Source organism: Ceratotherium simum, chromosome 37 (assembly GCF_057802395.1).
Source record: "Ceratotherium simum simum isolate JZ-2026a chromosome 37, ASM5780239v1, whole genome shotgun sequence".
NCBI classification, from domain to species: domain Eukaryota; kingdom Metazoa; phylum Chordata; class Mammalia; order Perissodactyla; family Rhinocerotidae; genus Ceratotherium; species Ceratotherium simum.
Genome location: NC_141936.1, coordinates 11,365,610 through 11,389,524, shown reverse-complemented (window position 1 = coordinate 11,389,524; position 23,915 = coordinate 11,365,610). Strand labels below are relative to the sequence as shown.

General features: G+C 40.0%; 1 protein-coding gene across 1 annotated transcript in view; it reads right to left on the bottom strand.

Moving 5' to 3' along the window:
- Positions 1–23,915, bottom strand: part of DNER (delta/notch like EGF repeat containing) — a 293,156-nt gene that overhangs the window by 74,062 nt on the left and 195,179 nt on the right. The window contains exon 7 of the mRNA XM_087424736.1: positions 17,509–17,622. Within this exon, the coding sequence (XP_087280862.1) occupies positions 17,509–17,622 (114 nt within the window). The remainder of the gene's footprint in view (positions 1–17,508; positions 17,623–23,915) is intronic.

The following is a 23,915-nucleotide window of genomic DNA, read 5'->3' as shown; positions in this document are numbered from 1 at the left end:
ATAAGACCTCTACACTGAAAACTACAAAACATTGCTTAGAGAAATTGAAAACACCCAAATAAATCAAGAGATATGCCATGTTCATGAATTGGAAGGCTCAGCATTAAGATGTAAATTCTGCCCAGATTGATTTATTACACTACCAATCAAATCTCAGCTGAGCTTTTCTGGACAAACTGACAAGGTGACTCTTTACAGTCTACCTTCCATATCCACAGGTTTTGCAACTGTGGATTCAACCAACAAAGGATCACCACAGTTAGCTGAATCCTAGGATGCAAAACCCAAGGATACAGAGGGACAACTGTATTCACTGTACTACTCCACCATTTTATATAAGAGACTTGAGCATCCATGGATTTTGGTATCCGAGGGAGTTCCTGAAACCGATCCCCTGTGGATACTGAGGGATGACTGTAATTTATATCAACATGTGAGGGGCCTAGGACACCCAAAACAATATTAAAAACAAAAAAAACAAGGGGCCAGCCCCGTGGCCTAGTGGTTAGGTTCAGCATGCTCTGCTTCAGCAGCCCGGGTCCGGTTCCTGGGTGCAGACCTATGCTGCTCATTGTCAGCCATGCTGTGGCAGCGACCCACATACAAAATAGAGGAAGATTAGCACAGATGTCAGCTCAGGGCCAGTCTTCCTCAGGAGAAAAAATAAAATCTAAATATCAAATTTAAAGCCAAGATGCCAAGCAATGCAGGCATGGTCCTGCTGATCAAAGTCAGATGCTGGTCACTTTATGGCTCTCGCTACAATGCAAGTTACAGGGGTATTAATTTATAACTTTTTGAAATTTGGAATCAAAACTGGCTTGTAAACATGACAGTGGTCACAGAAAGCTTGAAGGCTACATGAACGTAGGTTCAAAAACTAAACTGTAGCCCAGATAAGAAATAATGTATATTCAATATCTAGATATACAAATAAGTACCTATGTAAGTGACCCCAAATGCAGATATAGTGTTCTATGGGTCTGATTTTCCTCTGTAAAAATAGAGAAGTCGGTGACCCAAAGCTAAGGCAAAGATTGGTATAAAGTACACCTCCATGTTGAATTTTCAGAGTGCAAGGCAGTTCTATGAGTGCTGGGAGAAAGATTTTTCACACCACAAAGTAGAAAGGCTTTGGGTCATCTGTAACTGAGACTCAGCCAGAACAGAGTTCATCTTTCCAAGAAACACACTAAAAATGAACCAAGGGGCCAGCCCCGGTGGCCTAGTGGTTAAGTTCAGAGCGCTCTACTTCAGCGTCCTGGGTTCGATTCTCAGGCACGGTCATACACCACTTGTCTGTCAGTGGCCATGCTGTGGCAGCAGCTCACATATAATAAGAGGAAGATTGGCAATGGATGTTAGCTCAGAGCGAATCTTCCTCAGCAAAAAAATATATATATATTAAAATTAAAGCATAAATAAATAAAAATGAACCAAGATTCTCATTCACTCTATTTTCTCCTCTGCCTCTCTCTCCCTCCCCTTTCTCTGAACATGTACACACAGACCCACATTACACATAAAGAGTTTTAAACTCCATCTCCAATAGTAGGGACTTCTCTGCTTTTTCCTGTTCCTGCATAATGTTATAACTCTAAAAGCAATTATTTTAGATAGCCTTTGGTCAAGTTTCTCTTTTTATTAATATAACTCTTTAAGAACTTTGACTGGTCAATCTATCAATAATAATCTCTTAAGGTAAACGTTTTTGAAAATTCTTCTTTTCAGAATATACAAACCAAATTAGTTATGGTGGCAAAGGAAAGAGGATTGGAAAACAAGACTCAACATGCTCAGGTTCAATCACATTCATGGACACATTCCAACTCCAAAACATGAATAGCTCTAGGCAGGAGAACAAATGAAATAGAGTCCTGCTTTGTGGAATAATATAATATAACATTAATATATAATATAATATAATATAATATAATATAATATAATATAATATAATATAATATAATATAATATAATATAATATAATATAATATAATATAGAAATAATAATAGTAGTGTTTCTGAAATGACTTAAAGATTAATAAATTAACTATACTAGAGAAATAATATGTAGTCCTCACTGGAAGCTAATGAGCAAATATATTTGGATTTATAATCCTACTTGAAGGGTAGAAAATGAAAAACAATTTGATAATGTTAACCAAAAGGTGCAGAGAGAATGATGAAGATAGTGATATTTCTTGTTTGGAAGAGTTTATTTCAAGCCATGCGACCCACATATGATGGACATCAGAAAATGCTGGAAAGAAAACACAATAGCTCCAGAGAAAAACTCTGTCTCAGACACATGGAAGCCATGTCAGCAGCCAAGAGGTTTAAAACAACTTATTGCAACAAGGGGAAAGTTTAGAAAAGGGTGAAAGATTAAAAGGTTAAGATGGAAAATAAAACAGAACTATGAAAGAAATATAAGGAATGAGGGGCTAATGCAAAAACAATATAATTTCACTAGCTGATTGTTGTTTCAAATTTTGTATTTGAACCAATATTTATATGAATATGCCTGCTGAACATTTATTATGTAAATAAAAAAGAAATCAACACCCTTGAGATATACACATTATGGAAATCAGATATTTAAGACCAGAAGAAAACATTTCTGGAAGATTTTAAATTGCAAGACAATGAAGTCACTCTCTCTAGAAAGCTATCTAGATGTCAGAAGTTTCTGAAATATTAATAAAGGAAATATGAAATAAAGGGATACTGGCATTTTTGCTGACAGTGTAAAGACCATTTTCATAAAAGAAATGATGTCTGTAGGCATTTAAAACTTATCTCTTGGCAAATGGTTCAGGTCAGAAACTTGGAAATCGTACCGGATTGCTTCTCCTTCCTTATACCCCATATTTAAGCAATCAGTGGATATTAATAGGTTCTCTTTCCAAAATACTTTGTGAACCTGAACATTTTGTTTCATCTCTGCTGCCATGATTCTAGTCAAAGCCACAATTATTTCTCTCCTCATCTATTACAAGAGTTTCCTCTGATGAGACTCTCTGTTCTATCTTACCCCTACAACCAATTTTCCAAACAGCAATGAGAATAATTTTCTTAAAATGCAAATATTACCATGGCTTCCAATTGCTCTTAGAATAAAATCTGACCTCTCTTCCGTGGTTAACAAATCCAGTGGGCTTTGCCTCAGCTGACTGCCCTGACCTCTCTTTCTCTAGGAGCTGGCCCCACTGGCCTCCCTTCAGATCCCAAAGTAACAAGCCATTCCCCACCTAGAGCCTTGCTACATGCCATTTCCACTGCCTGGAAGTTCCGGCTCCTACCTGCTTATGTAGCTGGCTCCTTCTTATGTTTTGGTTCTCAGCTTCAATGTTAGACAGACTGGCCTTCCATGACCACCCCATTCTAAGTACATATCCCTTTCTTATTCTGTATCCCAGGACCCTGCTCACTACCTTCATAGCACTTTCCTGAATTTGTAATGACATAGTTGTGTATTGGTTTACCTTTCTATCATCTGTCTCCCACCCCCAACAACACTGTAGGCTTCCTGGAGGAGGAGCCATGTGGCTCCTCTCACTCTTGGAGTCCCAGTATCCAGCACGGTGCCTGAGCTCTGCTGGCCACTCGGTAAATATTTGTGGAATAAAGGAACGGATGAATGAATGGATGAGTGACAGAGGACATAGTCTAACAGATTTGTTACACAATAGTGTAGTTAGTAAAAGTAGATTGATAAATATGTATTAGATTTTGGGAGTCACAATGAAGGACTATGAAAAGGAAGGGACTACGATTAGTCACTAGCTGTTTTGATTACAGATATATAAGTGAATAATCACTGAATCAAGACAAACGTGGAAAATTTAGTTCATCTAAATTGACGAGCAGCAAAGGGAAGCAAGGAGAAGGTAGAATCTTAACTCTCAAAGAGCTTATTCTTTAACAGAAGGGACAAAAGGACATATCTGGGACGATGAGAAAATAACTTGAGGCCACTTTTTCTTTCTGCAAACATTTATGGAATGATTCCAGCATGGCGTGAGGTTGGAGGGACCAGCCCGGGCTGTTGACATGGGATCAGTGTGTGTGGCACAGGCTCTAAGAGCCGAAGTGATTCAAAAAAGAAAGCATTGTTACAGGGGTGGGGCAGCCCAGGAAAACCTCATGAGAGAGTTGGGTTTTGCTCCAGGCCTCAAAGAAAGCCAGAGATTTGGCTGGGCAGACAAGGAAGAGGAATCATATTAGAATCAGAGAAGAGATTTTGGCTGACGTTTATGGAAAGCTTAATTGGGACCACATTTGTTCTGGTTCTAAGGAAGCAGACAGTTATGCAAGATACAGAGGAGAAGGCAGAATATCTAGGAAAAGCAATTACAAAACCATCAGATGCAAAAGACCCAAGACAATTGCATTTAAAATGCGACTTTTAATTTTTAAGAAAATCCATTTGAGAGAGGAAAAGCCACGTTAAGGACTTTTTCTTTAGCAGAACAAAAACACAAATCTAGATCTAAGACACGAAAACGAAAAATAACCAGGAAATAGAGGAATATTAAATCAACTTTTCTCCTGGTTTAGACTAAATAGACAAAAAAGCAGAAGAGATTAAAACTTATTTAAAGTAGATGAGCTCTATGAGCAAAAATAATTGGCTATTAACAGTGGAAATTTAGAGGTTTAGTCAGAAAGTTCTGCGTTTTCCTTTGGGCATTCATTTATCTAACCTATACTAATTGAGACCAACCATGTACCAACACTGCTTCAAGACGTTACACTTTAGGGAGGAAAATAGACAGCAGAAAGATAAATAAATAGATACCATCAACTCGTGCTACATGCTACTACAGCAGGGAAGGGGTAGAGATTAATGGCGGCTGTCTTAACAGTGTCGTCACAGAGACCTCAATGACGTGAGGGGGAGAGCCATACTCAAGTCCCGAGGAGGTTTCCAGCAAAGAAAGCATCAGGTACAAGTACCCCAAGTGGCACTGTGTTCTGAGGTGAATGGCGCCCCCTGGAGGACAATTCCCAAGCCCCTGGTGTGTTTGAAGGACAGCAAGAGGCCAGCGGCTGGAAGGAGGGAAAAGTAGAGTAGTAAGAAATGAGACTGGAGAGGCAGTCAGGGATGTGTTGACCCTGGACCACACTTTGGGTGGGATATCACCCGAGATTTGAGAGACACGGAGTGAAAACACGGGATGTACGTTGTAGAAGCGTCACTTTCACTATTGCATGGAGAATACACTGCAGACGGCAAGAGTGAATGAGAAAGAGAAGTCAGAACGCTCCTGGAGGAATCCAGACAGGACTGGGAATCTGGAAGGCCACAAGAGGCTGGGAGTCTTGGGCAAGCCACGTAACCGTTCTCTCCGACATGAACAACAACACAAAATTGGCCCTCTAAGATAGTCAGAGGATTGCCTTACACAACTAAGAAGGATCTTGCTGTTTCAACTCACTGTGGAAATTCTGAGTCTGGAGAGAAACGGAAAAAAAAAAAGACAGGAACTAAGAAATGGGAAACAGAAGGGAGACACAAAGACTGAATCCCTAAGATATATTACCCAACAATTCCATGAGACAGGTGGTATCTTTTACATATTATGAAACTGAGGTCCAGGAAGGTTAAGTAACTTGACCGAAGCCATCTGGTAATCAACAGAAGCGAAATTCAGCACAGATCTGTCCCTCTCCAATGACCTGTGAATTTTACACCTCAGTTTCTTCATTTGCTTAAAAAAAATGACACTCATTTTCATGAATTTTAAATATGTTGACACGTGGTCATACCTAGCGTAGTGTAGTTTCTACTTCCACACTGAGACCATCAAGGGGGTGCTCGGCCCTGTTGCTAAGCTTGACAATATGAGATCACACCAGCAATAGGGCCATTAGCCCCTTTCTGCAGAGGTCAAGACTTCTATTGGCAACAAAGGCTTTGCAGAAACTTCCTTGGGCTGCTCTGTGTAATTAATCCCTGAGAGAACTCTCTAACTGCGTTCTTCAAGCGCAGTGGTTCTCAATCCTGGCTGCACACTGGAACCACCTGGAAAGCTTTAAAAAATTCAATGTCTGTTTGCCACCTCTGGAGATACTAACTTAATTGGCCTGGGGTGTGGCCTGCCATGGGGATTTTTTAAAGGAGAATACACTTTTCCTTTACACAGTTTTTTCTCTGCTGGTAGTCATAGGGTTTCTTTTATCTGGCCCTGAGGAACGAAATGCATAAATTATTATTAAATTTCATAATTATCTTTTTTCTCCCAACCAAGACAATTTATCTTTGTACCCAATATAATAGTACTCAATGGCTTCAGTATTTATTTACTAATTTTACCCACCCACCCCCAAATTCCATTGTCCTTTATTTTGACAACTATGTACCAATTTTCCTCTGGGAACCAACATGCTTCTTTGGATGGAACTGACTCAAAATATCAGCTCCAAGAGTAACCTTGTGTCTGAGGCCTGGCCAGTCAAAGCACTCCATACCACGGCCACAATAAGTGGTTCAGTGGTGAACAAATGTCTCAATTCATAACAATCCAAGTTAACCCCATGGCTTTTGATTTGTTGGGAGAAGACAAACTCTGCCCCAGCCATCTTGAGAACAGAGCCAACACAGGAAAACAGAGGTAAGATTGTTGGAGAGAGAAAAACTCAGGCTTGACGATATTATTTGAGCCCCTGGATCAAGCCATGCAGGAATTCATCCTGAATATTTGTTACAAGAGCCATTACACCCCCTTTTATTTTTCTCACTAGCCTATTTGAGTTGGGCTATCTGTTGCTTAAAAATCAAGATTTTTTTAACAGATGCAGAGATGCTGTACAAGTTACCTTATATGAAAAACAAAAGGCTACCACACTAGCCTAGCCAATCTGCCTGATAAAAAATTAATTAAAAATAATAAATGGATGATAAGAGTAAGGGGAAACACAGAGACACCCAAGAGCAGCTGTGGTCTGAGGAAAGAGAGTAGAACAAAAAAGACCCTTTCACAAGTGTCTCTCTGAACTGGATATGATTTAGAATTCTCAAAGACTTCAAGTAGATGAGGGCTATTGGTTCTTTCCTAACTGCTTAGAATTTCTTCAACTGGGTCTTACCTCTGCAACTGGACCACAAGGTTTCCAGGTTTATAAAAGTTACATACAACTTTGTAAGCCCTTTAAACCAGTAGTTCTATTTCTAGAAGTTTGTCCTTAGGTAATAGATGAACAAATGCAAAAAAAAAGATAACTGTACAAGCTGTTCTCTGTGGCATAACAGAAAATAGCAAAAATAAGAAAAGGACCTAAATGCCCCCTTTGCAGACTCCATGTCCTCAGTGATCCTCAAAAGCTGGCATTCCTGATTTTCTCCTGGCCCCTCGTCTCTTCCACACTCTGTTCTTTCCCTGGGTGGTCTCACTCATGTCCATGGCTGAAATTAGGACCTGTGTGTGGAAGCCACCCAAATTGACCATTCCGGCCCAGTTCTCTCCCCCATGTCTCAGGTTCACCTGTTCGGGACTATTCAATATTTCCCTCTGAACATTCCACGGGTTCATTAAATTCATCTCCCAAATATAACTTCTCATCCTCTCCTCTCAAAGCTGCCCACCACCCAGTAGCACTCCATACATGGAGTTGCCTAAAACATTCTGGAAGCTGGCTTGTCCTCCAAGGTCCCTCTCCTTTTCCTCCTATGGCCAATCTGTCCACTTCTCTTCATCTCCATTGTCACCACCCTAAAATTCATTCCACCATGACAGCTCACCTAAATCATGGTAACAGATTCCTAACAGGTTTCTCTCATGTCCTCCTCCAATCCATTCTTCCCCCTTCAGCCACAGTAATTCTTCCCAAATGCCACAATAAAATCCTGCCCCTCCCTTGCTAAGACAAATCATGGTGTCCCCCCCCATACTCTTGGGTGAAGTCCAATTCCCTTACAATGGTGTTTAAAGGCCTGCCAGAGCTGGCTCCTACTTCCATCTCAAGCCTGGATCTTCCCTCCATCACATTCTGCATTACAGCTCTGCTGAACTTCATTTTGTTCCTCAAATATGCCACTCTCTCTGTCCCCTGCCTTCACACATGCTGTTCATTTTCTCTTCCTGGGAGATTCTTTCCTTTCCCCGCAGCCCTAACTTATTCATCTTGGAGCTACTTCTCCTTCAGGTCTCAGTCTAAACGTCATTTCCCTTGGAACACTTTCTAATCTTCCTTCCAAGCCCCAGTCTGGGTGAGGGGTCCCTCTTCTCGACCACCGATCACCCCAGCAGAGCCCTGTCATATCCCTGGTCCCAGTGCCTGCACTGTCCCTCACACCCACTACTCCATGAGGCCAGAGCCACATCTGTCTTGTTCACACCGAGATGCCTTGTGATTAGCACGATAACCGCCACAAGACAGGTAATCAAGAAATGGTGTGTGAATGATTTAAGTTTTTTTATTAAATACATTACGCCACATTTATATGATAGAATAAAATGCAGCCATTCATAACAATTCTTTAGAAAGATAATTAGTGATACAGGAGAACATTTGGAACACGTTGGCCAGTTTAAGAAGCTCATTACAAAAGAGAATGCACATTCAGATCCAATTTTAGTTTTCTGAAACCTGCATTAAAAACGAGAGTTGTTCACATAAAATTTAAAGTGATCTCTCTTGGGGATGGGATTATAGGTATTTTTTGTTTTCTTTTGAGCTCATCTGAACATAGATTTCCTTGATAATCAGGGGAAAATGATAAAAATTATTTAAAGTGCTATATATGGGGGGCTGGCCGGGTGGCATAGTGGTTAAGTGCGTGTGCTCCACTTCAGCGGCCCGGGGTTTGCAGGTTCGGATCCCGGGGACACACCGACACACCACTTGTCAAGCCACACTGTGGCGGCATCCCATGTAAAGTAGAGGAAGATGGGCACGGATGTTAGCCGAGGGCCAATCTTCCTCAGCAAAAAAGAGGAGGATTGGCATCGGATGTTAGCTCCGGGCTGATCTTCCTCACAAAAAAAACAAAAATTAAAAATAAATAAATTAAAAAAATAAAAAATAAATAAAGTGCTTATAAAGTCCTAGGCTGTAACAGAAGAGAGGGTCATGGTCAAATGAATGGTGAATGCCCTGGTTCACAGTGACCAGAAGTATTGTTAAGTGTAGACAGTTGGGGAGTTAAAGTGAGGAAGGAACGCAAAAATGAAATTCTTCATATAAATTATAATCAAATATAATTGGGGCAATTCAAAAGAAGAGCAGCAGGAAAATGCCTCAAAAAATGGGCTATGTTAAGTAAGAAGAAACATAAGTATCTATCTTCAGCTGCCTTTTATCAATATGATATTAGGTCACAGGAGATGAGAACTAGGTTGGAAAAATAGAGCCAAAGAAAGGTTTATTCAACCTGTCATATTCAAAATAGAATATGACAAAGTAATTAACAAGCATTCTTTTACTTTCAGAGTTTTATGATTGTTCAGTTTCTCTTAGGCCCGGGTCTCTCTGTGAGTTCTACCTTAAGATGCTTGTAGGAATCATATCTGAACAGTCACATCTACATGTGAATGGTTCAGAATAAGATCCAGGACTGTATTACACGGTATTTTGGTCCAAGTTATACAAAAAGTTCTCTCTAGCCTCCCCCAATTGTTTTGATCTAAAGAGAGGGTATGTATAAGGAGATAAATTCTGCTGCAGGGAAAAATAAAAATTATATTTACTTCTAGGATATTTGTATTTCTATTGTAAAAGATTTTTGTTGCTTTTAAGAACAATTATATGGACATTCTGCTTCTAGTATGGAGACGTTATTTGTAGAACAATCTACAAATAACAACTGTAAACTCCACCCCCACCCCTACCCCCCAAAAAAATGACCTCGAGTCTCTGGAAAGTGAATGAAAGCAGATGGGTTTTGGAGGGGAGTCAAAACATGGAGGCAGCAGCCAGCACGGGGTGGGGGCGGGGAGTCTCACGTTGGGGAAGCTCTACTCTGCAGGCAGCCTCAGCTGTGATTATGGCAAGTCACTAGGCATACCAAAGGAAACCAAGACGCTAGCATTAAACCTGCTCTTTCTGTCCAAAGGAACTCCAGGAAGGAGCCTGGGACAGGCACACCATGAGGAGTGAGGATCTTGGGAAAGAAGAGAGCCAGAGAAGGGTCTCAGAGAAGGGGTGCCCCAAATTCTATATATGAACTCTGCCCAAGTCTCTGAATGACCCATAAATCATACATGAATGGGGCTCTGAAAGCAACTGGATAAGATGAGATCTGAGCTCCCCTCTCTGCTGGCATGACCGAGTTTGCAGTGAGAGTCACCTGGTTACATTAGTGAACATTGGTTAATCCATCTTGGCTATAGTTTCCTCCCACGTGAAATGATAATGTTGCAACCATTTCAAGATATTTACTTATTCACGCATTCAACAAATGGTTCGTGGGTACTTAAGTTCTAGGTGCTCTATGGGATACAAAAAAGTATACAAACAAGCCTAGAGTCCCATGAGGGACAGCAGACATACACCCAACCAGCTATCACACAAGGTAGAACTTGACCAGAGAAGGAGATTGGTGCAGCAGAGAGAACATGGACTCCAGAATCAGACAGACCTGGGCTCATATCCACCACGACCTTAGAGCCTCAGATCTACCTGTACAGCTGTTGTGAGGATTAAATAGCAGCATTTAAATTAGGCACTGTTCTAAGCACTGTATACTCATTTAATCCTTAATAACAACCTCATTAGGAAAGTACTAATACTACCCTCACTCAAAAGATGTGGAAAATGAGGCATAGAGAATTTAAGTTCACTTGCCCAAGGTCACCAAGTAGGAAGCGATCAAACACAGATTCAAATTCAAGCAGCAGTTGACTTGAGCCTCAGCTGTTAACTGCTAAGTTGTGCTGAATACTTAGCATACTTCAAGTGCCAAACACAGCATTTCACCCACGGTAGGCACTCAACAAGTGGCAGATACCATCATCGTTATTGTTACTGCTGATGCCGTTGTCATTACTATGAGCCACAAGAGAGAAACAACAGTTGAAGTTCAAGACCTACACCTGAGTTTTCAAAGCTAAAAAGTTTTAAGAATGCTAAATAATTTTCATGTGCAGATCTGGACACATAGCTTAAGAAATTAGAATTTGTGTTTACCTGATTAGTATATCCCACCTCTTTTTAAAAAGAAAAGCAGCAAGATAGCATTATCTATTTCTTCACTCATTCATCAAACTGGAACTTCCAAGGGCCATCTCTCAGCACTAAACTGGGCATGAGAGTGGTTCCCAAAGGGAAAAGCCCAGGGTGAGGGATAGGACCGGGTCATTCACGAAAGTGGGTGCAGCTGTTCATGGGAGAAGCTGGAAAACAAAATTCTTTGTGGTATTTTTATTTAAACAATCTCAAAGAAACTGTGCCATGTGAAAAAAAAAATAGAAAGGAAATATGAACTTAGCTATAAGTCAAAAATTAATCAGCATGTACCAAACATCGAAATAAAATTTTACTCACACTTAATAAGTCTTAATACCTTGCTTTGTTTCCAAAAGGTGAAACTATACACCACTTGGAACTCCAAGGGTCTCGGTTGCTACGATTCCTAAATGAAGTGGTGATTTAGGGATAATGCCAAATTTTAAGAGAATAAGAACAGTCTTTTATTCAGGCCTGGTAATTTTATGAGGACATGTTGCACGTTTCTTATGTAAATACATGCAGTTTAATATGGTCCTAATAGAGCGTTTTCACCAAAATCATACATAGCAGGATATTGGGGAAAAACAACTAAATCCCTGAACCCTATAACTCATAAATCATTATTGGGTAACATGCCAGGGTTCTGAACAATACACATTATCTCAGAGATAATTTTTCTGACATGTGTGGCTATTGCCTGTAAATCCCCTTAAGATGAAAAGCATTACTACTGACATTTGAGTTGGACAAAAGGATTTATGTGGGTGGATTACTCGAGGCTATAAAATGTAGAAAAACAAAAATAGTTTGGATAAATTCTTGGTGTGTACTGCAATGGGATTTAACGTACAGGGCCTTTGGGCCGACATTAAGTTTTTAGACTCAGGCCTTCCCTAGAGTCACTTAGAGGTTATGAAACTTTTCTCTCTAAACGTTACTGGAAACAACAAGATGGATTTATTGACTCAGCAAAGGGCTCTTAAACTGATATATGTGAATCAAGAATTTTAGGAATAGGGGCCCTTAAAGGTAATAGTCAGGGCCAGCCCCGTGGCTTAGCAGTTAAGTGCGCACGCTCCGCTACTGGCGGCTGGGGTTCGGATCCCGGGCACGCACTGCTTCTCCGGCCATGATAAGGCCGAGTCCCACATACAGCAACTAGAAGGATGTGCAACTATGACATACAACTATCTACTGGGGCTTTGGGGGGGAAAAAAAAAAGGACGAGGATTGGCAATAGATGTTAGCTCAGAGCCGGTCTTCCTCAGCAAAAAGCGGAGGATTAGCACAGATGTTAGATCAGGGCTTATCTTCCTCACACACACAAAATATATATATATATATATATATATGCAAAAAAAAAAAAAGGTAATACTCAACCCGCATCATTTTACAAGGTAACAATGGCTGGAAAAGAGCAAAATTATGAGTCACCCAAGCTGATATGACCAAATTCACCATTGTCATCACCACCATCATCATTATAACTAACACTTATTCAGCACTTACTCTTTGCCGAGCGCAGTGCTAAGGGCTTTTTCTATGCTTCACATCAACTGATAAAGGGTGTACTAGTATCTTCCCATTTTCTAAGTGAGGAAAATGAGCCTCAGAGAAGCAAAGAGCTGTAAAAGAGGTGGGTCCAGACTTCAAACCCAAGCAATGTGACCCTAAAAAGCCACATTCGTAACCACTCCACTCTCCCGCCTCGTCAGGCCAGACTCAGACTGACCTCCAGGCCAGAGAAGGACATCAACTCTCCACACATGGCAATGATGGAGTTCCCAAGCTATAAGAGCTGTGTATCTGACAGTGGAATCCAGTGTTGCTTTCCTAACAGTTATAGGACTGAAAAGAATGAATCCTCTGCCCAGTTGCAATATTTGCCTTCATAATTGTAGTGCAAGAGCAGTTCATACAAATTCTATGTATCCATAATCTTATCAGAAGGTGTAATACTAGAAAATGTCTTTACATTAATGCTTTTAAAATACATTGGACAAAATAATATTTTCTGAAAATAGTCATGAAGCCCCATATTCTCACTTTAGTCTCTGATTACCATATGCCTTCTACAATAGGTAGATGCCAGGAAGATGATTAGATTCCATCTGATGTGCCCTGCATGATGTGAATGGTCACACATGTGATTTACTGCTAAATGTTTTAATCACTATTGACTTCTTTTTATTCCTTATTAACTTATGTAGTATTCTACTTCAAATTCCTAAGGGGAAGAAAATAAAAATTGAGATGCTGAAGCAAAGACGATGGCTAGATAGTAATATTCAGATTTTATTTATATATGTATTTAAATATACTCATATATTTAAATATACATATTTAAATACCAACAGGCAGTGATGGTAAATATATATAATTAGGCATCTTCAGAATTAAAATGCATTTAGTTTAAAATTTAAGGACCTCAAAGTTCTAAACCAAACATAAAGACAATATCAATGTAAAGACTAAATACATAGGCAGTAAAACCAGCTTCTAATTACTCACATCTTTGTTGTCATCATTCAATAAGTTAAGTATAAAACACTCATGACATTTTTACTTTTGTTTTTATCGCCCCCACTCTAAGCAGAACTTGAAACTGCATTTTTCAAATATGGACTTAGTGAAAGTTAAGTAGAAGTTCAAAGAAAAGACACAACTCGTTGATGAAGGATAAAAATCTAAGTGTAGGAGAAGCGTGGAACCTTCTAGAAGGAGAGCTTAAGCGGTAATTACTGCACAAGCTGTCTCTCAGGCCTGCCTGACTTTGAACTTTTGGAAAAAGGTTAAAAAGAAGGCAAAAGTCAAAGAGATAGGTACCCAGGAAGGAAGTCAGCCTCTAAGGACTCGGCCCAGATCAGATGGAAAGGATCCTTGAAGGAACTAGGATGAAGATGAAAAGGATGGAAAGAGCAAGGATGTGAACGCACAATGTTGAAAGCACTATCCAGAGGAAAAATCCAGCTTTCTGGACTAGAGTGAGCAATCAGGGAGGGGCTGTTGTAAAAGGATTTCACCGTACTCACAAAAAAAAAGAAAAAAACAGAAAAAAATTTTTTCCGGCTTTTTCCAAAAATATTCTTCTGGCTTTTTCCAGACTTAAAAATTTTTAGCAGGGACATTTAGAAGCTTTAGAACCCAACAACTCTGCATTTATTTCATTCATGACTATAGTTACAAAGATAATCTTTAAAAGTAAACAAAATGGAATTTATTATAAAGAATATTCAGAGATGGTATAGGACAACGGTTAAGAATCCTAGCGCCAAGTTGCCTGGATTTAAATCTCCAGCTATGTGATCTCAGACAAGTTATTTAATCCTCTTGTGCCTCAGTTTCCCAATCTGTTAAACGGAAATATTAATAGTATCTGCTTCACAGGATTGTTGTGAGGATCAAATAGTGAATGATATCTAAGTGTTGACTTTTATAATTAATTTATTCAGCCAATATTTCTTAACCTCCTACTAACATAAAATATGGATCTAAATGTTCCATGGGTAGGGTATTGGGAGCAGGTGAGAGAGAGAAAAGATGAATAAAATACATTTCCTGCCCTCAGAGGATAACACAGGGAAGCAGGGAGACAGAATCAATGCACACACGCAAAGGAGTAAATGAAAAGGGGGCAGGTAGGAAATAATATTAGGAAATAATTATTAATTTTTAGGTGTGATAATGGTATCATGGATATGAAGAAGAATGTCCTTATTCTCAGAAAACACGAACTGATCTATTTGGGGATGAAGTATCATGATAGCTGTAATTTACTTTCAAATTACTTGGGAAAAAAAAAAACTATATACGTAAATACATACAAAGCAAATACGCCAATATGTTAACCACTGTGGGGAAAAGAAAGAAAGAAAGAAAAACAGGCAGCAAGGTTCAGTGCTGGCTCAGAACTCCAGAATATTTTGTGGACTTGATACACTCCCCAAACTTTTTTCATAGTGTGGCTGACGAGAAAGATCCTGGAGACACAGGCTCTTTTTAAAGTGCAAAGTGCTCTATAAATTTTAGTTTCTACAACCACCACCTTGTTAGCCGGTGGGAGGGGCTGCTTCAAAAATGGTGGTCACTAGTTATGTGCTCCTGCTTCAAAACACTGCAATGAATCCTTCAGAACTATAACCAAGCCCCCTTTCCCTGGTCGGTCTTCAATGAAGGTGAAAGTCTTCATACAAAGACTGCTGGGAAATTTGTCTTCATTCTTTCAATTCTAGATCATCACATTCTCTCTAGGCTTCATCTGGAAGGCATGGAGGAATGGACAGGCCACTGGACAAAGGAGAAGGTCCCTAGTGAATCCCGTTGACACCCAGGTTTAAATTGTAATCTACAGGCTAATGTCTCTGTGTTTAGACTTGCCCCAGACTTCTCTTCCCACTTCCAGACTCAGATAGCAACTGCCCAGCTGACATCTCCGCTTGAATGTCACAAGGACCCCTCAAACTCAACGTGTCTGAAAAGAACACTTCTCCTCTACATTTCTTTTTCTCCATGAATGGTACAGCCAACCATAAAATGACAGCCACCTCACTCTCCCTCACCCTCCATATCCCACCCATCCCCCAGTCCCTCCGGTTACCTCCCAAGTTCTCTCAACTCCGACAGCTTCTCTGCTTTTCAAATTCTACCCTGTTCTTCCCAGCAGTCCACATCTACATTCGGGCCTTCTACAGTAGTCCCCAAATTTTTCCCCTATTCCCACTCTTGTCTCTCTCCAATCTACATTCCACTCTGTTCCAGAATGAAGATTTCCAATTCCCATTTAAATTCATCAATGGTTCAATAGTAATCATTATTAGGACAACAATCATGATACAGTAGCTCATCTTTATTGAGCTACTTTCTGGTAGCAAGCATATCAGCAATAATAAAGCACTTTGGAGTTTTCAAAGCTCTTTCACAAAAATCCCATTTGGTCTCAGGATGGCCCTGCGAAGGAAGCAGTACCGTCATCTCCTACATTCACTAGAAAAGGAAAAGATTGGGTGAGGGAAGGGATTTAATGATTTGCCAGCAGTCAATCGGCCGGTAACCCTGAAGCCTGCCTTTGACTACAGGCACAGCACACAACCAGAGTTAGGTGGCAGCTGACTCACCCAGGGTGTGACAACAGTGTGAAAAACTAAGTGCTCAATATGCAAGTGACGACTGGCACTGCTTGCTCAGTCATCAGCCCTTCCAACATTTCAGAGTTTTCTCATTTGTTTAAGAGACTCAAGTGGAGGGTCGAGAGGGGAGCTCACCCACTGTTGTGGTAACCACATTCATATACAGCTAGAGAGGGGGATAACTAGGCTGGCCACAGCCATCCCGCTCCTGCCCCTGTCCAGGTGAGCAGGACCCAGAAGACAAGATTCACTTCTTTAGCTGATGCTCAGGTCTTCAAAATATTAAAGACTATGGGATGCTACAGATTGCAGGGGCTGCTCCTGGTAACCCCGAGCCCTCAGGTTACCTGGGTGGCCAGTGGTCTTGTATCAACACTCATCCCGTACCTCTGCCCTCCTCCAGCTCCTCAGCCAGGGGCAGTTCAGGGCAATTTTGAGTACAAACACATTTCCTGACACACTCAGACTCGACACTTAACCTCTGCAGAGGATGTCTTTCTACTTTATGTAGTTGTCAATGTCACTTTTGTGGATCAGGAGCTTACATGCTGGTTTTAAGGGGAAAAAACCCTCTAATATCATGTTATTCTTACAGCATTAAAGGTTTAAAGTAATCCCTTCCATAATGTCCCTCCAAGCAGAAATAAGAACAAAACTTCCTCTAAGTACAAAATCATTCCTTGAACACCAGCTTGATAGCTGTGATTATCTCTCTGCTTCTTCAGGGGAAACTACTCTAACGTAAAATTATTTCAAAACATAAAAGTAGCTCTACAGACAGGTTTTCAGGTGACTTGAAGTTTCTAAGACATTATAAAGTTGATTAAAAACAAAAGTAGATGAACTACACGCTGAATTTTTTTTTTATGTGATCTGGTATCAAAACCCAAATAATTTAACAAAATAGGAATCTTAAAAAGTGAAATTCACCGTTAGAAAGAAATTCCATTTGATAATAGCTATTCATTTTCAATGTATATATAAAAGTGACAGAAATTCCTAGATTATGTCTAATAGTCAAACATAATTTTCAAGCCATTCTAGCAAAGAGCTTAATAAAAGAGAATCATCTTATATTTTGTTTCATAAATGGAACAAAATAGGAAGTTCTCTTTTATAGAGTTTTTCAGATTTAAAATACAAAACTGATCAAAATAGTTTATGGTTTAAAATGGAAAATGAAAGTTATTCTTGGGGTTATAATATTTACCTTCTGGACACTGGCAAGTAAATCCACTAAGATTAGAAATGCACGTTGCTCCATTTCTGCACGGGTCTAGGATACAATAATCAATCTTGGATTGGCAAAGCTCTCCAGTATAACCTGAATAAAACAAGAAAGACATTTTATAAAATATATTATTCCAAAACCACCATGAATCATCAATGAATTGGTGGTCGACTGGTATGCACTCAACACAGGCAGCATCCTTGAGCTAAAGTCTGCCAGCCACTCCTTGATCTAATTTGGTTTTGCAATGAGAAATGATCATGGCAGTTTAGAATCATAGTTCAAAAATCATTTGCTTTGCAAAAATCTTTATTGCAAAGGGAGTCTCTTCTTCAGCATTAGCTCTGCATTTTATTTTGAAATACTAGTTAGAATCTTCAGAAGCTGAGACTGAATACCACTGTCTCTGTTGACAGCATCCTTCTGACATAAGGAAGAACAGAATCTACAATGTTCTGCTTGATCTGACTGAGATGAGGGCCACTTTCCCTAGGTCATCCCAGTACCTATAAAAAAGCATTAGGAAAATCACTGGGTATGAAAATTTTTTAATTTATAATATTTTAGAGCTAGAAGAACCTTCTGTGTTCTTTCCATGCCCTATCCCCCATTTTATAAAGAGCATGAGGCACATGTAATGTTAAGCACATTAATATATGAATCTTCATTCTTATTTGAATCACAAATCAAACTCAATGGATTCTCTGTGAAGCAAGCCCCTAACGGTTATTTCGTTGATTAGTAACATGACCACACACATGTGATGAGGAAATAAAGATTTAAATCTATTAAAATACCATGCAGCCAAAAAGCTTTAAATAAATTCCAAATTTTTTATTAACTTTGAAAACAAGCCCTCCAGAGAAACAAGTTTAAAAAAATACCATGCTAATATGTTTTTCATTTTAATGTGGGAAATGGTTATGAAAGAAAATTTGGAAAATACAAGATGCAAAATTTCTACAAAGAGAAAAAAGTTGCTCTTAACCCTGCCATTTGAATAACGGAGCTACTAATACTTTGGAGATAATACCTATCAGAAATTTTGATGCATAGGTATTTTCCACATAATTATAATCATACTGAAACATTCTATATCTTTCTAGGATATACATAAAATACATAAAAACTTGTCTTTCTGAATTACCAGTTTTGAAAGACTGTCATTAGCACTTGAATCTGCGATTTGCCAAAAAAAAAACGATGATATTAGAAGAGAGATGATTTGCCTGAGCTTCAATTCCTGCCAAACTAGTCTAAATTAGAGTGTGATTTTAATCACACTGTTCGTAATCCTCCTGTTCCTCATATGCTTCAGTACAGTCCGGGAGATTCTAGCTAATTTGTCGGTATGAGGAGATATGTAAGATAATCATGTGAACTAAAAATCCAAACACAAGGACAAAAAGTCATTTCAAAATCCGCAACAGAATATCTTAATATGATAATATTATATTAAGAATATATTTTCAAATGAAAGCTCTAAATTCAGAATGAAGGAGAGAGAATTGTTAAAAAAAAGTGCTACAAAGAGGTTTTTGGCTAGAAATAATAGCTAATATTTATAATAGCACACTTTTTTTTTTCTCCCATACATTAATTCATCCTCACTGACACCCTAAGAGGTCAGAACTACCATAATCACGCCCATTCTACAGATGAGGACACTGAGGATTAGAAAGGTTAAGTAATTTGCCCAAAGTCACAGAAAGAGTCAAACTCCTGAGCCCAAATCCTTAAATCTAAAATTACGCCTAAGGCATATGCATTACATCACCAACAAACATGCATTTAGTATAAAGGAAAAATAGAAAAGAACAGACAAAAAATACATGGATATAGATAGATATAAAGTAAACACCATAAATCTTCATCCACAACCTACAGCCTACATGTGGTCATGACTGGGCTGGAGGTGCCAAGAATTATTTTTAAAAATCCCTGCCTTCAAAGGTTCTACAATATGGCTAGAAAAGTATATTTATGAAAAATATAACCAATTACCAACAGTAGCTTCTTAGAGGCAGTGCGACAAAGGATAAAGCATCTGGAATCATGTCATTACAAACATCTTAAAACTGTAACTACAGAACCACAGAAAACCATGAAAAATAGCCAGGAGCCAACTAGATGTCATCTGTAAGAGATGTGTGTCCCTACCAGACAAAGAATATGAGAAGAATGCAGGATTCCATGAACTTCAAAGTTGTTTAGAGAAAATTTTAACAATCACTCTGAACTTTTTTTTAGAACTTTTTCTTTGAACTTTTTCTTTTGGAATTTTAAACATAGAGAGACTAGTGTATAACCCTCACATACCCAACATCTAGCTTCAACAATTATTAACATTTTGTTCATTTAATTTCAACTGTTCCCCTCATATCAGCATATTTTCCCCATGGAGGTATCTTAACGCAAATTTCATTTCACTTGTAAATACTTCAATATGCATCCATAACTAAAGGAGATTTTTTTATAATTTTATTTATTTATTTATTTTTCCCCCAAAGCCCCAGTAGATAGTTGTATGTCATAGCTGCACATCCTTCTAGTTGCTGTATGCGGGATGCGGCCTCAGCATGGCCGGAGAAGTGGTACGTTGGTGCGCACCCGGGATCCGAATCAGGGCCGCCAGCAGCGGGGCCCACTAAGCCACGGGGCTGGCCCCGAGATTTTTTTAAAGATCACTTTTAATGGCCTCTTCAATTAATGCTTTGTCTCATTTACAAATTTAATTAAACATTCTAAACTACAGAACACAATTGTCTGATAATACACAAATCTTCCTATGCACTTAATTTGTTTTTATTGAATAGGTCTAATAAATTAAACCTATAAGCAAGGTGAATCTTACGTGCAGTTAAATGCTCCAGTACTGTATGGAAGTTTAGGATTTCAATCTAAGATAGGATTTCAATTTAAGACGCTAATCTGCATTTGCAATGTGTAGGGCATATCTGCTGAGCTGCAGTTCAGGATCTGTCGCTTGTTCACCAGGCCAGGTTTTGTTGTTGCCCTCAAGGGAGCTGCTAGTTGGAAGTTCCAGGAGCACTATCATTGACTGCCAACTGAGGCCAGCTCTGGGAGAGAAGAGGGAGAGGACAAGGAACCACGAGCATCCCGCAGCTGGCTTAAGGGGCTCTTAAACACCAGTGAGTCATTTCCTGGACCCTCAGAGAGCAGTGACTTACCTGCAGTTGTCAGACAAATCATTGATGTTGATCTATATGTAATACTCTGGACTGGATACCCAAGGCTTACACAAATCACCCTTCCTGTGTCTTTTGTTTTTTTATTTGATGTCATAACCAAGGAGTCAAAACTAAATGAGTGAATGGTAGGAATTTAAATGAAAAAAGATCATTAAAGCTTTGCCTGGGTTCTTTCTTCCATTCTGCTGAAAGTTTGTGTCTTCTCTGGGGAATAAAGGAACCATGCCAATTGTGAATAATGTTTCCTTATCCCACCACAGTGGCGACAGACACCCAGAGGATGTGGTAGGAGATGTTCAAGCAAGACAGTGGTCACATCAATATAGTGGAGAGGAAAGGTAATATGTGGTAGCCACTTTGTGTGTGTTATGGGAGTATTTGCTCTAGCACATACACATATGTGCCATAGGGGCATTTCATGCCTTAAAGATCTATGCCAGAGGGTTCCAAAGGGGCACAGAAGAAAGTCCTTGTAAAGGCACAGAAGTATGAAGGAGAGGCATGAATGCCATTTAGACCTTACTAAAAATACACAGCAATGACAAACTTCCTTCATCCTGGTTCCCAAATGACAAAAATCTATACCTAACTAGGGAGGCAAATATCAGTAATTTTCTTAGTTCCTTTTCTTCTAACTAGTGATACAGCCCTTCCTTAGAGCCAAGCCATAAGCATTCATGGACCACCTTCCAAATTAGTGTCACCCCACACAACATCTTTCACATTGTCTAGTCCCAGGCATCACTGCCTCTCCCCAGACTCAAGCCATGGTCTCCCAACCCATCTCTTCATCACTACTTTCTTACAATCCATTGTACAATCCACATGGGAGTAGCCAGAAAGATTTTTTTAAGACATAATTTATACTCTTTTATACTTAAAACCCTCCAATGGCTTCCCAAAGAGCTTAGAATAAAACCCAAAGACTTTATTCCACGGCAAAAAGACACAACGTGATCTGGCCCCCACCCTCTCATCTTTGCCCATGCTCCACACTGACCACTACGCTGCAGCCACCCCGGGCCTCGTTCTGTTCCCAGACTCGCCAAGCTCCTTCTCACAGCCTTTAGCATTGTCTTCATGCAGTGGCCTCAGGACCATACAAAGACGTGAAAGGGGTGCAGGATACAACAAAAGCAGTTATACTCCTGCCCTAGAAAGAGAAGCGTGGCACGGATTTAAACTGACATGTAATGGAGAAACCTATGAAGAAACTAGGCAACAAACTTAGAGAGGGGAGAGGGACTAGTGGAGATGCAATGGAATTTCATCTGTAAAATCAAGAAATAAAGATAGGAGAAGTTAAAAATCAATTACATAAAGGAGCAAAGGACCTAAGAATGGCATTAAAGTCATCTCCAGGGGCCGGCCCAGTGGCGCAAGCAGTTAGGTGCGCGTGCTCCGCTGCGGCGGCCGGGGGTTTGCCGGTTGGGATCCCGGGCGCACCGACGCAGTGCTTGTAGAGCCATGCTGTGGCGGCGTCCCACATAAAGTGGAGGAAGACGGGCACGGATGTTAGCTCAGGGCCAATCTTCCTCAGCAAAAAGAAGAGGATTGGCATCAGATGTTAGCTCAGTGCTGATCTTCCTCACAAAAAAAAAAAAAAAATCAAGTCATCTCCAGAACCAGGTAGGGAGATGTGAACATGTCTTATGGGAGCTAAAGAAGTAGAAAACTCAAGCACACAGGGAAGGAAGTTAGCTATCAACTTAGTGAGGGTTGCAAATAAAGTCAGAACAATTAGGTCAGGTGTCTCATGAACCTAGGGCTCTGCACTGTGAAATCAACCCCATTTGGAGAGATTGGACTGAAGCTTGCTGCAGTTGGAGGCAATAAAGAAGAAGAGTGGCCTCTATGTGTTTACAACTGACATGGGAGTTGTTCTGAATGCCCAGATTTTGTGAGACAGCCAAAGATCTCTCTCCCAGAAATAACCTTGGTCCTCTGAGCACCAATTCTAATTCATTCGGGTCAAGAACTGCAATTAGCTTTGGATAATAAAGTTCTTCCCTTGGTAGTGTGAGTCTTTTAACCTAGAAAGAGATAGAGCCAAATCTGGAGATGATGACATGATGATGGAGATCAAAGCCCTGGTATTGCCGCTGGGTGTCTGCTTGAGGCTAATATGTGCAGACTGTGTGCAAAGAATGTGTCATGATTGGGAAAATGTGGTGCATAAGAGAATTTATCAGACATGATTCCAATTAACATGTTTAGTTGAATAATTGATTTTTGATTGATGGATTCAAGCTGAAAGATAAGGCTAAGCAAGTACATATTGAGATGTTTGGCGGAGCTTGAGAATCACCATAATTCATGTTTAATTCTTGTAAGGGAACAAACACAAGAGATAATTTCAGATAGTCTTCCCTGTGCACAAAAGCCACTCTAGGACATCAAAATGTCAGCCCTAGAGTCCCATCATCACTTTGCACAGGCTGTTCCCTCTGACTGTCCACCCTCCCATGGCTGCCCCCTCCCATGAGTCAGGTCTTTGCTCAGAAATCACCTGCTCAGACATGGGGCCTCATGCCTCTCTTTATTCTTCATCTTCAGCACTTATCTCTACTCGACAACACACACATATTCTTGTTACCTCCCCACCTAGAAGGTGACGCCATGGGAGCAGGGCTTTGTCCCCCGAGTCTCCTGTTGTCCCCCCAGGGTTCTTTCATGTTCCATCACATTATGCTTATCATTACCTGAAAGAATTTTCTTTACTGGTTCCTTTAGGGAACATAAACTCCCTGAGAATCAGGACTTTGTCTTGTTAATTGCTGAATCCTCAACACTTAAACATTTCCTGGCACAAATGAATCAACTTGCTTAAAGCTTTTGCCCTGAAATCAACTATATCTTTCAAGTTAGATTTAGCCTCTCCCTAAGCAATAACACCCAGGACAGCATAGGCGAAATGTGCTAGGTACTCTTTTTCGTAACGCGCATTAAAATAAATACATAGCTATTAAAATAAAAATTTGCTATCTCAGAAATGTGCTTTGTAGGGGCTGGCCCGGTGGTGTAGCAGTTAAGTTCATGCACTCCACTTGGGCAGCCCAGGGTTCGCAGGTTCGGATCCCAGGCTCAGACCTATGCACTGCTTATCAAGCTATGCTGTGGCGGCATCCCATATAGAGGATTATGGGCACAGATGTTAGCCCAGGGCCAATCTTG